Genomic DNA, 15391 nt, shown 5'->3' with positions numbered 1-15391 from the left:
TTAACCGTGGCCACAATATGGGCTGTAATGCTAACATAAAGAATATGGGCTCCAAAAAACCCCGTAAAAATTAGCAAATGGACTGTAAATTATTTGAAATAATGGCAGATGGGTTGTATGCTGTTTTCCACATATTTGAGGCTTTCCACAGATGGCTTGTATACTGTTGGATGTCTATCCAATGGCCGTTGTGCTTCTTCAATCTCTGCTCTTCCTGCTCCAGCCGCTCAAACAAACGCCGGCGGGACTGTCTGCTCCCTCCTCCCCGCGGCCGGTTGTGCTGCCGCGCAGGCCTCACCGCCCTACCGTACTCCCATCGCTGGTCTAGCCATCCCTCTACTCACCCACACCTACTGTTATTCTCCGGCGACAGCAGACGAACCAGTAAACCCTCGTACAGTCGTACTTCCCTCCACTGGGGAAACAAAAACAACGGCCGAGTCTTCCCTGCCTCCGTGTCGTTCCCTTCCTAGGCCTCACTGTCGTCCACCGCCCTGGTGCTCTCGGCATGGCGTGGTCAGCATGGTCAATGACCGACATGCATCTGAAGTGGACTGTACGTGGAGAGGCTGACAGCTGGGTCCACGGCCGCACGCAAGGAAATGCTTCCTTATTACGCGCAAAATAATGATTTCCTCCACCTGACATCTGGGACCCACCGAAACGGCATCTGTATTTCGCGAAAAAAACGTTACCGCCGCTGACAGCTCGAACCCACCAGCTATATCTTCGCACGCAAGGAAGTGCCTCCTTATTACGCACAAAAAAATGAATACTCCCCCTACTAGCTGGGACCCAGTATAGTGGGCCTACTAAGTTGACGGGGATGAAGGGCTTTGTCAACTTAGTCAATATGCACGATTCTAGCTTGACTGACCGTACGATGTCCATCCAACGGCCGTAGTGCTTCTTCAACCTCTGGTCTTCTTGCTCCAGCCGCCCAAAGCAGTGCCGGTCGTCCCGCCTGCTCCTGCCTCCTGTGGTCGGCTGTGCTGCCGCGGAGGCCTCACCGCCCCCATACTACTCCCACCGCTGGCCAGGTCATCCCTCCACTCCACTCACCCACACCCCCTGTTATTCTGCGGCGACGGCACCGCAACCGAACCAGTGAACCCTCGTACTCCTCTCTGCGTGGGCATCCACTGTCGCATCTTCCCCGGCTCCGCGTCGTCCCCTTCCTAAGCCTCGCCGTCGTCCACCGCCGTGGTGCTGTCAGCGCGGCGTGGTCAATGTGGTCAACGACCGAATTCCATCGAAAGAATACTGTACGTGGAGAGGCTGACAGCTGGGTCCACGACAGCCGCAAGGAAGTGCCTCCTTATTACGCGGAAAATAATTATTCCTCCACCTGACAACAGGGACCCACTGGACGCCCACCAGTATATCGTGAAAAAAACGTTTGCCCCTGACTGCTGGGACCCACCCGACGGGCCACCGTATTTCGCAAAAAAAAACGTTCCCCTGTTGTCAGCTCGGACCCACCGAAATGTCTCCTTATTACGCACAAAAAAATGAATACCCCCTGCTAGTTGGGACCCACCTTGGTGGGAGGCTGACTTGTGGGCCTACTAAGTTGACGGTGACGGAGGGCTTTGTCAACTTAGTCAATATGCACGATTCTAGCTCCAGTGACCGTACGATGTCCATCCAACGGCCGTAGTGCTTCTTCAACCTCCGGTCTTCTTGCTCCAGCCGCCCAAACCAGCGCCGGTCGTGCCTCGTGCTCCTGCCTCCCGTGGCCGGCTGCGATGCGGCGGAGGCCTCACCGCCCCCTACTACTCCCACCTCTGGCCAGGCCATCCCTCTACTCACCCACACCCCCTGTTATTCTGCGGCGACGGCAGCCTCACACCGCAGCGAACCGGTGAACCCTCGTACTCCTCTACGTGTGGGCATCCACTGTCGCGTCTTCCCCGGCTCCGCGTCATCCCCTTCCTAGGCCTCGCCATCATCCACCGCCCTGGTGCTCTCGGCGCGGCGTGGTCAACGTGGTCAAGGAACGGCTTCCATCGGACATGGACTGTACGTGGAGAGGCTGACAGCTGGGTCCATGGCCGCAGCAAGGAAGTGCCTCCTTATTACGTGCAAAATAATTATTCCTCCACCTGACGGCGGGGAACCACCGGACAGGCCACCGTATTTCATGAAAAAACGTTTGCCCCTGACTCCTGGGACCCACCAGCTACATTTTCGCACGCAAGGAAGTGCCTGACAGTCGGGACCCACCTGGTCGAAGCGTACGTAGCGTTGTCATTCTGGTCGCGAACATGTACGTACATATATACTGGTGGATGTAGAGGCGCGCACGTAGCATGTACACGTACGTACAGTGGCCAGGGTGCAAGAAAGAAAATACGGCCACGTATGTGTACATACGGGCGGGGTCTCGAACGCCTACTTGCGCATACGTACGGCCAGGGCTCGTGTACATGGCTGGGTCGGAACGGAGAAACAGCGTCGTCGTCGTGTTCATGGGGAGGCAACGGAATGTGTCGTGTTCATGGGGAGGCAACGGAATGCGTCATGTTCATCGGGAGGGCTTGGACAGAACAGGCGATGGAAACGAGGCCTGACGTACCGCAGAACGGAGGAAACGTCCTTGTATTCGACCGGCCACGTTCGAAACGGGATCCTGTTGATCGGGAGGGGTCTGGCGTACCGCAAAACGGAGGAAACGGACCTCCTACGGTCGAAACGGGGGTCCTGTTCATCGGGAGGGGTGTGGCGTACCGCAAAACGGAGGAAACAGACTTGTGTTGGAGCGCTACAGTCGAAACGGGGGTCCTGTTCATCGGGAGGGGTGTGGCGTACCGCAAAACGGGACTCCACGGGATACTGTTCATCTCCACCGTCGACCCCCTCCAGTCTCCACGAGCTACTGTTCATCCACCGTCAACCTCCTCCAGCCTCCACCTGTGACTGTTCATCCATGGGCTCCTGTTCATCCAGCCTCCACCGCGCGCTACTCCACCGGCTACTGTTCAACCAGCCCTCTCCATGGGCTCCTGCTCAACCACCCCTCCATGGGCTACTGTTCATCCTGCCCTCCACTGTCTACTGTTCATCCTGCCCTCCACGGGGTGGTCCTATTCATCCAGCCCTCCACGGGGTCCTGTTCATGCAGCCCCAACCGGCTCGATTGATCGGGGTCCTGTTCATCCAGAGGCAACACCACGGGGTCCTGTTCATCCACCCCCACCGGGAACTATTCATCCAACCCCCCCCCCCCCCCCCCCCCCCGCAACGCTCACTGTTCATCCAGAGGCGGCATCGATCGGCTTTAGTTAGCAGCAGTAGCGAAGGAATCGCTCGATCGGGTTCAGTTAACAGCCATCGATCGATCGCTCGGGTTCAGTAACGCGTAGTCTGCAGTGCAATCGCTCGGGTTCAGTTAGAGCCCAACGCCTCGCTCGGGTTCATTTAGAGCCAACGCCTCGCACACATGCACGTACGTGTACGAGAGAAGCGCGCATCGCTCGGCCCCCGACCTCCCACCATAACCGGGAACTCCCCGAAATTTTCCTCCCCCTCGCTTCTACCACGGTTTTTTCCATCATGGACGGCCCAAAGAATGTCATGCAGCTGTGTCTCCGGCCCGCCCAGGACGAAAAGCCCAGTTTCTGTCATGATTTTTTGTCATAGAAGTAGGAGCCCACCACATCTATGATGATACCAGGTTCTGTCACAATTATCGTCATAGAAGTGTCATATGTATGACAGAAAAAAATTCGTTCGGCCCAAAATGTCACGGATGTATCTTTTTTTGTAGTGTCAACTAAACCATGTAGGATCATCACGTGAGATGGAGTAGTTTTCAATGGTGAACATCACTATATTGATCATATCTACTATATGATTCACACTCGACCTTTCGGTCTCAGTCTTCCGAGGCCATATCTGCATATGCTAGGCTCGTCAAGTTTAACCCGAGTATTCTGCGTGTGCAAAACTGGCTTGCACCCATTGTATGTGAACGTAGAGCTTATCAAACCCGATCATCACGTGGTGTCTCGGCACGACGAACTTTCACAACGGTGCATACTCAGGGAGAACACCTATACCTTGAAATTTAGTGAGAGATCATCTTATAATTCTACCGTCGATCTAAGCAAAATAAGATGCATAAAAGATAAACATCACGTGCAATCAATATAAGTGATATGATATGGCCATCATCATCTTGTGCCTGTGATCTCCATCTCCAAAGCACCGTCATGATCACCATCGTCACCGGCTTGACACCTTGATCTCCATTGAAGCATCGTTGTCGTCACGCCAACTATTGCCTCCACGACTATCGCTACCACTTAGTGATAAAGTAAAGCAATTACATGGCGTTTGCATTTCATACAATAAAGCGACAACCATATGGCTCCTGCCAGTTGCCGATAACTGTGTTACAAAACATGATCATCTCATACAATAAAATTTAGTATCATGTCTTGACCATATCACATCATAACATGCCCTGCAAAAACAAGTTAGACTTCCTCTACTTTGTTGTTGCAAGTTTTACGTGGCTGCTATGGGCTGAGCAAGAACCGTTCTTACCCACGCATGGAAAAACACAACGTGGTATAGTGATTGCTTTTTGATCTTCAGAAAGAACCCTATTCATTGAATTCGATTCAACTAAAGCTAGAGGAATAGATACCCACTAGCCACCTGTGTGCGAAGCACGTCGGTAGAACCAGTCTCGCGTAAGCGTACGCGTAATGTCGGTCTGGGCTGCTTCATCCAACAATGCCGCTGAATCAAGAATCAACTAGTGACGGCAAGCAATATGTATATATCCATGCCCACAACTCCTTTGTGTTCTACTCGTGCATATAACATCTACGCATAAACCTGGCTCGGATGCCACTATTGGGGAACGTAGTAATTTCAAAAAAAAATCCTATGCACACGCAAGATCATGGTGATGCATAGCAACGAGATGGGAGAGTGTTGTCCACGTACCCTGGTAGACCGTAAGAGGAAGCGTTGTGAGAACGCGGTTGATGTAGTCGTACGTCTTCACGATCTGACTGATCCAAGTACCGAATGTACGGCACCTCCGAGTTCAGCACACGTTCAGCTCGATGACGTCCCACGAACTCCGATCCAGCAGAGTTTCGAGGGAGAGTCCCGTCAGCACGATGGCGTGATGACGGTGATGATGATGCTACCGACGCAGGGCTTCGCCTAAACACCGCTATGATATGACCGAGGTGGATTATGGTGGAGGGGGCACCGCACATGGCTAAAAGATCAACTGATCAACTTGTGTGTCTTAGGGTGCCCCTGCCCCCGTATATGTAGGAGGGGAAGAGGCCGACCCTCCAAGGCGCGCCCCAAGGGGAGTCCTACTCCCACCGAGAGTAGGACTCCAATCCTTCCAAGAGTAGGAGTAGGAGAGAGGGAAAGAGAAGAGAGGGGGAAGGAAAGGGGGCGCCGCCCCCCTCCTTGTCCAATTCGGACTAGAGGGAGAGGGGACGCGCAGCCTGCCCTGGCTGCCCCTCCTCTTCTCCACTAAGGCCCAATAGGCCCATTACACTCCCCGGGGGTTCCGGTAACTCCCCGGTACTCCGGTATTTGTCCGAACTTGCCCGAAACCCTTCCGAAGTCCAAACATAGTCATACAATATATCGATCTTTATGTCTCGACCATTTCGAGACTCCTCGTCATGTCCGTGATCATATCCGGGACTCTGAACTACCTTCGGTACATCAAAACACATAAAATCATATTGCCGATCATCACCGAACTTTAAGCGTGCGGACCCTATGGGTTCGAGAACTATGCAGACATGACCGAGACTCGTCTCCGGTCAATAACCAATAGCGGAACCCAGATGCTCATATCGGCTCCTACATATTCTACTAAGATCTTTATCGGTCAAACCGTATAACAACATATGCTGTTCCCTTTGTCATCGGTATGTTACTTGCCCGAGATTCGAGCGTCGGTATCCTCATACCTAGTTCAATCTCGTTACCGGCAAGTCTCTTTACTCGTTCAGTAATGCATCATCCCGCAACTAACTCATTAGTCACAATTCTTGCAAGGCTTATAGTGATGTGCATTACCGAGAGGGCCCAGAGATACCTCTCCGGCAATTAGAGTGACAAATCCTAATCTCGATCTATGCCAACTCAACAAGCACCATCAGAGACACCTGTAGAGCACCTTTATAATCACCCAGTTGCGTTGTGATGTTTGGTAGCACACAAAGTGTTCCTCCGGTACTCGGGAGTTGCATAATCTCATAGTCATAGGAACATGTATAAGTCATGAAGAAAGCAATAGCAACAAACTAAACGATCATCGTGCTAAGCTAACGGATGGGTCAAGTCAATCACATCATTCTCTAATGATGTGATCCCGTTAATCAAATGACAACTCATGTCTATGGTTAGGTAACATAACCATCATTGATTCAATGAGCTAGTCAAGTAGAGGCAAACTAGTGACACTCTGTTTGTCTATGTATTCACACATGTAATAAGGTTCCGGTTAATACAACTCTAGCATGAATAATAAACATTTATCATGATATAAAGAAATATAAATAACAACTTTATTATTGCCTGTAGGGCATATTTCCTTCACATATCTAGGTCCTTCTTTTGCTCTTTATATCTCTCCATAAATTGTCGTATCAAAAAATGGCTTCCATGGTTGACCTCTCAGACATGAAGCCAAACAGAATTTTGGTTACGCTTGTCATTTTTCTTAAGCGGTGCTCAATGACTTTCTCCTATAGCTTCATTGTTTGGCTCATCGCCTTAATTCCACAGTAATTAATATAACTCTGTACATTCCTCTTGTTCTTGAAGATTGGTACTAATATACTCCGTCTTCATTCTTCTCACATCTTGTTTGCCCAAAAAATGAGGTTGAAAAGTTTAGTTAGTCATACTATCGCTATGTCTCCGAGACCACTCCACACCTCAACAGGGATACAATCAGGAACCAATCGTGTTGCGTCTTTTAATACTTTTTAAAGCCTCCTAGACCTTAGACTCCGAATTCACCACACAGAACGGCTGCTGGAATCATTAAAAGAGTCGTACAGTTCAATGGTAGAGCTCTCGTTCTTCCCATTGAACAGATTGTCGAGGTACTCCCGCAATCTATTCTTAATCTCCTCACCCTTCATCCGAAGCTTGTCTGCTCTGTCATTGATGCCTTTGACTTGGTCAACATCTCTTGTCTTCCTCTCTCAAATCTTGGACATCTTATAGGTGTCCCTTTTTCCCTCCTTACTATCTAACCGCTGGTAGAGGTCCTCATACGCCGCCCCCTTGCTTCACTCACCGCTCGCTTTGCGGCCTTTTTTGCCACCTTGTACTTCTCTATATTGTCTGCACTCCTATCCAGGTAAAGACATCTCAAACAAATTTTTTTCTTTTTTTTGAGAAAAATCTTTCTTCTTCTTAATAGTCTTTTGGACATCATCGTTCCACCACCAGATATCTTTAGCTTCGTTTCTACTTTCCCTGGACACTCCCAACTCATCTGAGACCACCTTACAAATGCAAGTCGTCATCTTCATCCACATATTGTCTACATCACCTCCTTCCTCCCAAGGGCCCTCCTTAATGACCCTCTTCTTGAACGTCTAAGTTGCTTCCCCCTTAAGTTTCCACCACTTCGTTCTAGTGACATTGGCACGTTTATCCCTCTGGACACGAAACCAAAAGCCAAAGTCAACCACCACAAGCTTATGTTGAGAAGAACACTCTCTCTAGGTATCATCTTACAATCTAAGCAAGTACGCTTGTCTGCTTCTCGAGAGGATGAAATCGAATTGGGTAGAGTGTTGACAACTACTAAATGTAACTAGATGTGATCCTCATTTTTTTAAAGAGGGTGTTTACTATGATCATGTTGTAGGCTAGAGCAAAGCTTTAGATTTCTTCTCCTTCTTGATTACTGATGCTATAGCCAAGGCCGCCATGCACCCCTCCAAAACCTGTGTTAGATGTACCCACATGGTTATTGAGGTCTCCTTCTATGAAGAGTTTCTCGTCAATTTTACACTCCTAACCATGTCCTTCAGGCTTTCTCAGAACTCCCTTTTGGTATTCTCATTGTAACCTACTTGCGAGGCATACGCGTTGATAACATTGAAAACTAAGTCCCCGACTACCAATTTGACCAGGATAATCTGGCCAAGAGCTGCAATGCAATAACTAATTTGAGGACATGTTTGACATGATTCAAACGGATACAAGTCACAAAGATTGTTGACATGTGTAGAACGGGCCGAGTGATCGTGGTGAATTAGGGTATATTTAGATGGTGGCTAAAAGCTTGCCTACGAATAGTTCGGCTATCACCAAAAACTTGTCTTTGTTTGGAACATACACACGGCATGCTAGACAAATACTTGGCCAGTCTGGTCCGAGATCAGGGCACTAGCCCATGCCGGCAAACCACATCCTCATCTGGCAAAACACAAGAACTGGTAAAGCTGGGAGAGAAAGACAGGAGCAAAGCACGCCATGGGAATTGCGCTATAGCAGAACCAGCTAAATGGCCTCCCACAGCATACATATTAATCATATAGGGTAGTTCCAGCAGCCAAAAGTCACGCTGATGATATGGCCAACTAAGTTCTAGGTCACAGAATAACAACAACTCCACCGGTTATCATACAACTACTAAAGAGATACACAAGGTTCGACTGGAATGGTCAGAGCAGACGCTTCTCTGCTTTCAAATCAAGAATCACCAACAGATGACGATGATCGACTCGCGAATCCAGCCTGCCCTCTAGATCCTTCTTCATATCCATTGTTGGACGTCGATCGCCCTGCCGACAACAGGCCTCTGCTCATGAACCTGCACACAGCATTCAGTTAGCAGCCAGTTTTACTTTACCTATCAAGGCTTGAGGACAACAGTAGAAGCACTTACAGTGGCACAACTGTTGCCGAGGGATTTCGGTACTTGCTGCTTCAGGGGCTGAGTTGAAGATGGATAGTTGGCACCACCATCATCACAACCCATCTCATCCCTTGCCCGAACCTTTTCAGCCAGAGAAATGCCAAATATCTTGCAACTATTGGTAGGTGCAACACCCTTGTTCTCAACTGCAACACGAGTATCGATCACTTCTGAACCAAGATGAGGCCGGAGCGACAACGTTTGCTCTCCCCTTCCAATGGCTTCAGCGGAGACAAACCTAGCATACGGATCATCCATGTTCTTATCCAAGTGCCCTTGCCCAAACTCGAATCGAGAGACCTTTGGATCAGCCTGCTGAAACATCAGCACAGAAGGTGGTGATAACGATGGTTGAGACGGCAGAACTGGTGCTGATGACCCGAAACCAAATGCATGCTGTTGTTGTGTGCGCCATTTATCCAATAGAGCAGATGCATAAGGACCATCTTGCTGATGAAAGCCGCCACTTCTCATGCGCGCATCAACCAGACTTCCTCGGTACGGACGGAAAACTTCTTGACCTTGCAAGACCTTTTGGAATCTCTGAGACTCCCCAAAGCCAGAGCAATGGTAGGGAATTCCAAGTGGTGTTCTCACACCATGGCTTGGGACCCCCCCTAGGACATTGTTACTCCCATTGTTAGAGCAACCTCGTTCATCGATGTACTGCAAGTTTCTTGCTTCACATGGCTGTGAAGTAGCAACAGCAGTACCATCATGAGTTCTATAACCCAATAATTCTTGACCTTGCAAGACCTTGCGGAGTTGTGCAGACTCAGCAAAATCAGGGCGACCACCTCCATCTATTAAAAGGAAGAAAATGATAGTTTCAGGTTAGATACAGCAAAAAATTATATTATTTTGTTGACAGTTATTTTAAACTACAATAAGAGACATACGTGGAACTGTGAATTCCGGATTAGCATGGGGAAGGTATGGCTTCATCCGCTTTGAAGTTGGTGCGGCCAGATGGGATCCTGAAGCTGAACTGGTCAGCTCAATCTCCCAAGGAGATACCCTGTTTGGTCGACGAAACTCACCATCATCATCCCACCTTACCTGTCAAGATGGAGGTAGGTTAATTAAATATAGTTAGAAGCCAGTTTTGTTTAATGCAATGGAAAACACTCTTACAGATGAAGGCCAGACCATCGTAGTGTAAAAACAGTATAATGCAATATAAGGAAAGACCATCAAACAGAGTAGAATTCTCCATGTGAAACAAAACAGTAAGAGTTTACGGTAAATGAATTACGAATAAAACACTTAAGAGTCTTGCAGAACCATTGTTGAACTGCAAAAACGTCTTATAATTTGATACAGAGGTAGTATTAAGTTATTATGACTTCTGAGTTCCTGTTCGTATTGCAGTCATTACAGCATAAGTTACAATAGGTATCTAGATTCAACCAAATCAATAGGTATTCGATTCATATTCACATCTGTTACAACCGTTGATCAGTCACTGTTTTCTATTCAACGAGTTCCTGTTCGTTTAGAGGGTAATCAATATGTCCAGTTGCGCACCCTCGGCATTAAATACATTTATTACTAGCTGTTACAGTATCAGAATAATAGGGAGGAATTCCGGTAGTACGTTTTTGCGCCTAGTGTGTGGTTAAGTTGCAATATTACTTTGACAGTACAAAACAGAAAGCCGTACTGCAAAAGTGCAAACGCAGCATTTACGGTGAACAACCACTATGAGAAACATTAAATTACAGCATACCAGCAGGCATTTCCACTTTGAACCACGCCACATAGGGTCTGCATCACCAGTTCCAGTAATTATCCCTGTGTACCTGTAGGATAATCTCATGCATTAGCAACCCAGCTGAATTCAGTTCAGATAATATGAGTTATTAGTAGGACAGTTGCAGCAAACAAACCTTCTTTCAGCAGCATCCTCACTTTCATATCTCATTTTGAACCTCGATCCAACAGAAAATGGTTGACTAAAGCTTTTGGTGAACTTCCAGTAGGGTACGATGAATTCAGATTGACTTAACCTATCAATAATTTAATAAACAATAACAAACATCAGTATTTACAATTCTACCTTAGAATCGATTTAGCATCACAACTACGTGATTTTAAAAGGCAAAGAACAAAAACTACGAGAAGGTGAAGTAGTACTCAAAACAGCTTCGCAAAACTACTTAGAATCAATTATCAAAGGCAAACCATGAAATTTCAGCAGGCACTTGAGCAGCCAAGAAAAACATGTAATGGAACATGCTAATGCGTCATTAAAAATAAAAACGTCAAATAATAAATACTGTGTCGAAGCATCAGTCCATCACTAAATAGTTCTAGCACAGCCACAACTTCTATATATATATATCAGACCTTAAGCAAGCACAGGGCGTCCTATTTTTCCAAGAGTATTGCCGTAGTATAATGAAAATTTACCAAGTATCAACTTCTGAAGGCATTAATAAAACAACAAGCACGCCCATCATTACCTGGGGTTATAGAAGATCTGGAACATGCTCTTTGTAGCCACAGCATGAGCAACATTAGCTAGTGTACCAAGATTCGAGCATTGGCTATAAAGCGCCGGAAAAGCAGATCCATTTTTGAGCTGAACCGCACGGCGTACTCCCAGCCTAAGCTCCCCATCGTCGCCCCTGGAAATTGATGGAAAATGATTAAAATGGACCGGCAACATCTTGAGGTACTTGTATGCATGATCATGTTAGCCTACCGCAGAAACAGTACGGCGTCCCCGGAGACAAGCTTCTTCTTGTTGACAAATGCACTCCATCCGGTGGTTAGAAGGTGCCTCCGCGGCTGGCCTGTATCACATTCAGTTAGATGTGGATGTATCAGCAATCAAGACACCCTTAACTTCTTATGGTTGTCCTTTGCATGTCTCGAAAGTGACCGAACTTCCCGGCAAAAAAGTAGTCTAGCAAATGAATAATGCAGCTAACATTTCTACCAAGTGATAGTACAGTAGGAGTACCCCCTTGTAGAGCTACCCCCAACGGCACCGAGAGCATATGGTGAAACACAAGAAAGCAAAACGAGGGAGTGCTAAGAATACTCAAGACACACTTCAGAAGTGTACAATCATAAGCAATGACCACGCAAAAGCTCAGATGGACTTTCAAAAAGGCCAAGTGGTCAAACACAAGTACAAATCCAGGTCCAAGATGAGCAAAGGCAGTAAAAAAAATTGCGGGTGAAAGGCGGTTATATTTACTAGTGTTTACCATTCAATGAGAAACAGGGGTGCTGGTCCTCAGTGAACAAGTGAGCACCAGCAAAAATCGATGTATGGTTACTCAAAAATCTCAAATGAAAGGATTCAAGCTACTAGCTGGTCCAGCCATAGCATCAACTCAGAACCGGAAAGAAAATGAATGCACTGTACATAACTTGGAATGTACCAAGTGCACAGCTCATATCATATCTGAGCTACCAAAGCAAGGTAAAATCATGAATGTGTTTGTTCAGCTGTAGTACCTCGATAGATGTGGCGGAACTTCCACTCGGTGCCGTGCAAATCCTTGGCGACCAGCTCCTGAGACGGCCGCTGCTGGCTGTAGTCCTGCGTTCCCAGAACAGAAGAGGTTTCAGCAAACAACTCGACTGAGAAGTGAGAACGAAGCAGGCGTCCAATGGCAGAAATCAATGGAGAGAGGGGTGTGGCCAGGCCAATGCGCGCACCAGAGGGGGGAAGCAGTCCTCGGCGGCGCGGCGCGGCACGGAGAAGCCACCGTGGGTGCTGGTGTCGGAGGCGGTGAGCGTCTTGCAGAACATGTGCGGCATCCTCGCGAAGCGCTGCTTGACGGTCTCGCCGTCCTCGCCGCCGCTCCCGTCCTCCGTGGCCTCGCGCATCCGCCGGACCACCTCCTGCAGCAGGTCAGGCCGAGGCTCAGCAAAACGCCGCCACAGAAACTGAACCGAATCGAGCAGAGCCGCCATTGTAGGCGTGAGAGCACGGGCATGTTGCTGGCACGCACGCACCTCGTTCTCGGGGAGCAGCGAGAGCTGCGCGTACACCTCGTCCGTGGACGCGTCCGCCTGCGAAGCGCAAAACCAACCAGCCACAGATTAAGCTCAGCGACATGGTCGCAGGTGACACGGCATACCATCAAACACCCGAGCGACAAACACATTGAAGCCCGGAGTCACCGAACCGGCTGGACACTTACATGGAGCGTGACGTCGACGACGCGGCAGAAGACGTGGGGCGGCACGGCGGCGGGTGAAGGTGCGGGCGCGTCGCCGAGGTGGTCGAGGTGGCCCTGCGGGAGGTAGACGACGACACCCCCCTTGCGCGGCATGGGGGCCACGGGCCCCGCGCAGGCGTGCCACAGCTCGAGGCACACCGCGCTGGGCCGCGGCGGGGTCGCGGCCGCCACGGAGGAGCTCCCCTGGCCGTGGCCTGAGTGGGTCTGCGAGTGCGAGTGGGAGTGGGAGTGGGAGTGTGACTGGGAGGAGCAGTCCCCGCCGCCACCGCTCCGAGCGAGCAGCACCTCCGCCGAGGACTCCTCCTCGTCCTCCTCCACCGTGTTGAGGTCGATCCCCGCCATCCGCGGCAACCAAAAACGAGCGCGCGACGCGAAGCACGAGGCGGCGGGTGGACGCGGATGCAGGCGGGCCAAGTGACTAATGAAGCGACCGGAGCGGGAGTGGGTTCGGGGAGAGGCTGTGTGGCTAGGGGCGGAGCGGGGGAGACGGCGAGGCGGGGCGGCGCATGGCGGCAATGGCCATGGACGGGGGGCTCCGGCTATGCTTGCTACGGGGGTGTGTCGATGCCGGGGTGGGGGGTGCTGCTGCTGCTACTAGTAGTGGCCAAAACGAAAGGTGGGAGGAGGGAGGGAAGCGGCCAAGCGGGGCGGAGACGACTGCAACGGCTGCGTGCGGCCGTCCGCGTGAAAAGGGGCAAGCGAGCGCAGTAGAAATCAACACACTTCCTCCAACTATTTGCGCGTGGATATTTTCAATCCGTCGTGGGATGGGGGGGGGGGGAAGGGTGGGGGGGTGGGGGGATTAAAGAAAGGGGGAAAGGCGAAAAGGAGAGCGGAAGAGGCGGGAGGCGGGCACAGTGATGGTGGCGCAGCAGCAGACCGCAGAGCAGCGGCGGCAGAGGTGGAGGGGGACGGACGGACGGAATGGGTGGACGGCAGGGAGGCATGTGCCCCGACTCCTCCTCCGCCTTATTGTAGACGACCGTATTCTGTATGGTAGACCGTGCGGTGCAGTGCGGCCGGAGCACTGTGCGTCGGTAAACAGGAGCAGTAATAATGACTGCCCTGCTGGGAGGGAGTGCTCATCTGCTTCACCCACCGGCCGGCGATGCCACCGTGTCTGATCCAACGCTGAATGCTCATCCATGGTGCACTAGTAAATAAGTGAGGTGTAATTGATTTTACTAACAAATTCTAAAAAGTTACTAGTCACGAAACATTGCAAGCATTCTAAACATTCCTTGAAGTTTACCACACCGAAAACAGATTTCTTTTGAAGGAAAAAAAAGCTATTTTCCTTGATTGTATTGCTCGCAACAAAAGCATTTCAACTCGAGCTGAGAAAGGTTCTTTCACACTAGTTGAGTTTTGCAATTTTCTTCGGATTCGAGCGGTTGTTCGATGTGAGTTGTCTTTTGGTAGTTAAACTATTAAAAAACTACACACTGCCTGAGTGAGGTTCTGCGAGATCATGAATGTTTTACACCTTTTTTTTGGAATGAGTGAAACCGCTCATTCTTTTGGACCAATGTTGAATATTGACATGGACACTATTTCTATGGAGCGGATGGCGCTAAAGTTGGCGTTAGAGACATGAACAAAATACCTCATTATACTGAGATTACTATTAGAGGCAATTGTAGAACAAGGATGGTACAATGGATTCAAGTGACATAATTCTCGTGGTGATACACAAGAGGATATGAGTGAAGATGGTGATCTTAGGGGCGGGGGGGGGGGGGGGGGGGGGGGGGGGTAAAGGCAATATAAATGACAAGCAAGCTGGCAGATAGGTGATCTCTTTGGACGGCTTGAATTTGGCTCGATTTGAGGAAACAATAGAAGAAATGAGGAAAGTATGAGTACTCATTTTGGTCATGAGGCTAGATTGAAAGCCACAAGGAAGTTTGAGAATGACTTAGAGTTAGTTATGATGAAGATCATACTTATGGAGGGAGAGAGGGGGAGGGAGAGCTACATGTTAGTATTCAAAAACACATGCTAAAACAGTTAATACATAAAATTGATCAAAGAGGGGCGGCTTTGGATAAAGAAATTGTTGCTTTCCTTGGGGAAGATTTGGTTGTTGGCAATAGTCATGAAAAAGCTAAAGACGGTGGTGCTTATTTGGAACCAGATGACTGCAATAGAAGTCAGGAGACCGTTGACTTCATTGAGTCAAAAACAGCTAAATCTTAGGAGCATCATGTGGGAGTTGCACAAGACAATGATGGTAATGGTCCTCCTAGAAGCT

At 49.3% G+C, this 15391-nt stretch overlaps 1 protein-coding gene across 1 annotated transcript; it reads right to left on the bottom strand.

Annotated features, from left to right (window-relative positions):
- Positions 1–8475: 8475 nt before the first annotated feature.
- LOC125529004 (auxin response factor 15-like) lies at positions 8476–13894 on the bottom strand. The gene is made up of 11 exons (XM_048693417.1): positions 13099–13894; positions 12911–12967; positions 12611–12796; positions 12407–12491; positions 11643–11733; positions 11401–11565; positions 10825–10944; positions 10665–10737; positions 9835–9994; positions 8906–9738; positions 8476–8830 (listed from the first exon to the last, which is right to left on the bottom strand). Exons 1-11 carry the CDS (start codon positions 13477–13479, stop codon positions 8774–8776), a joined length of 2208 nt encoding a protein of 735 aa, XP_048549374.1. The 5' UTR covers positions 13480–13894; the 3' UTR covers positions 8476–8773.
- Between the last annotated feature and the right edge of the window lie 1497 nt (positions 13895–15391).

Source organism: Triticum urartu, chromosome 1 (assembly GCF_003073215.2).
Source record: "Triticum urartu cultivar G1812 chromosome 1, Tu2.1, whole genome shotgun sequence".
Classification (NCBI taxonomy): Eukaryota; Viridiplantae; Streptophyta; class Magnoliopsida; order Poales; family Poaceae; genus Triticum; species Triticum urartu.
This window is presented reverse-complemented; position numbering and strand designations above follow the sequence as displayed.

Bases quoted from the DNA above. Each gene is read 5' to 3' on its own strand.
- LOC125529004 (XM_048693417.1), bottom strand. From the start codon at position 13,479: ATGGCGGGGATCGACCTCAACACGGTGGAGGAGGACGAGGAGGAGTCC. The intron at 11,566-11,642 runs GTAGGCTAACAT...ATCAATTTCCAG, and splicing joins GACGCCGTACTGTTTCTGCG to GGGCGACGATGGGGAGCTTA. The intron at 10,945-11,400 runs GTAATGATGGGC...AATTATTGATAG, and splicing joins CAGATCTTCTATAACCCCAG to GTTAAGTCAATCTGAATTCA.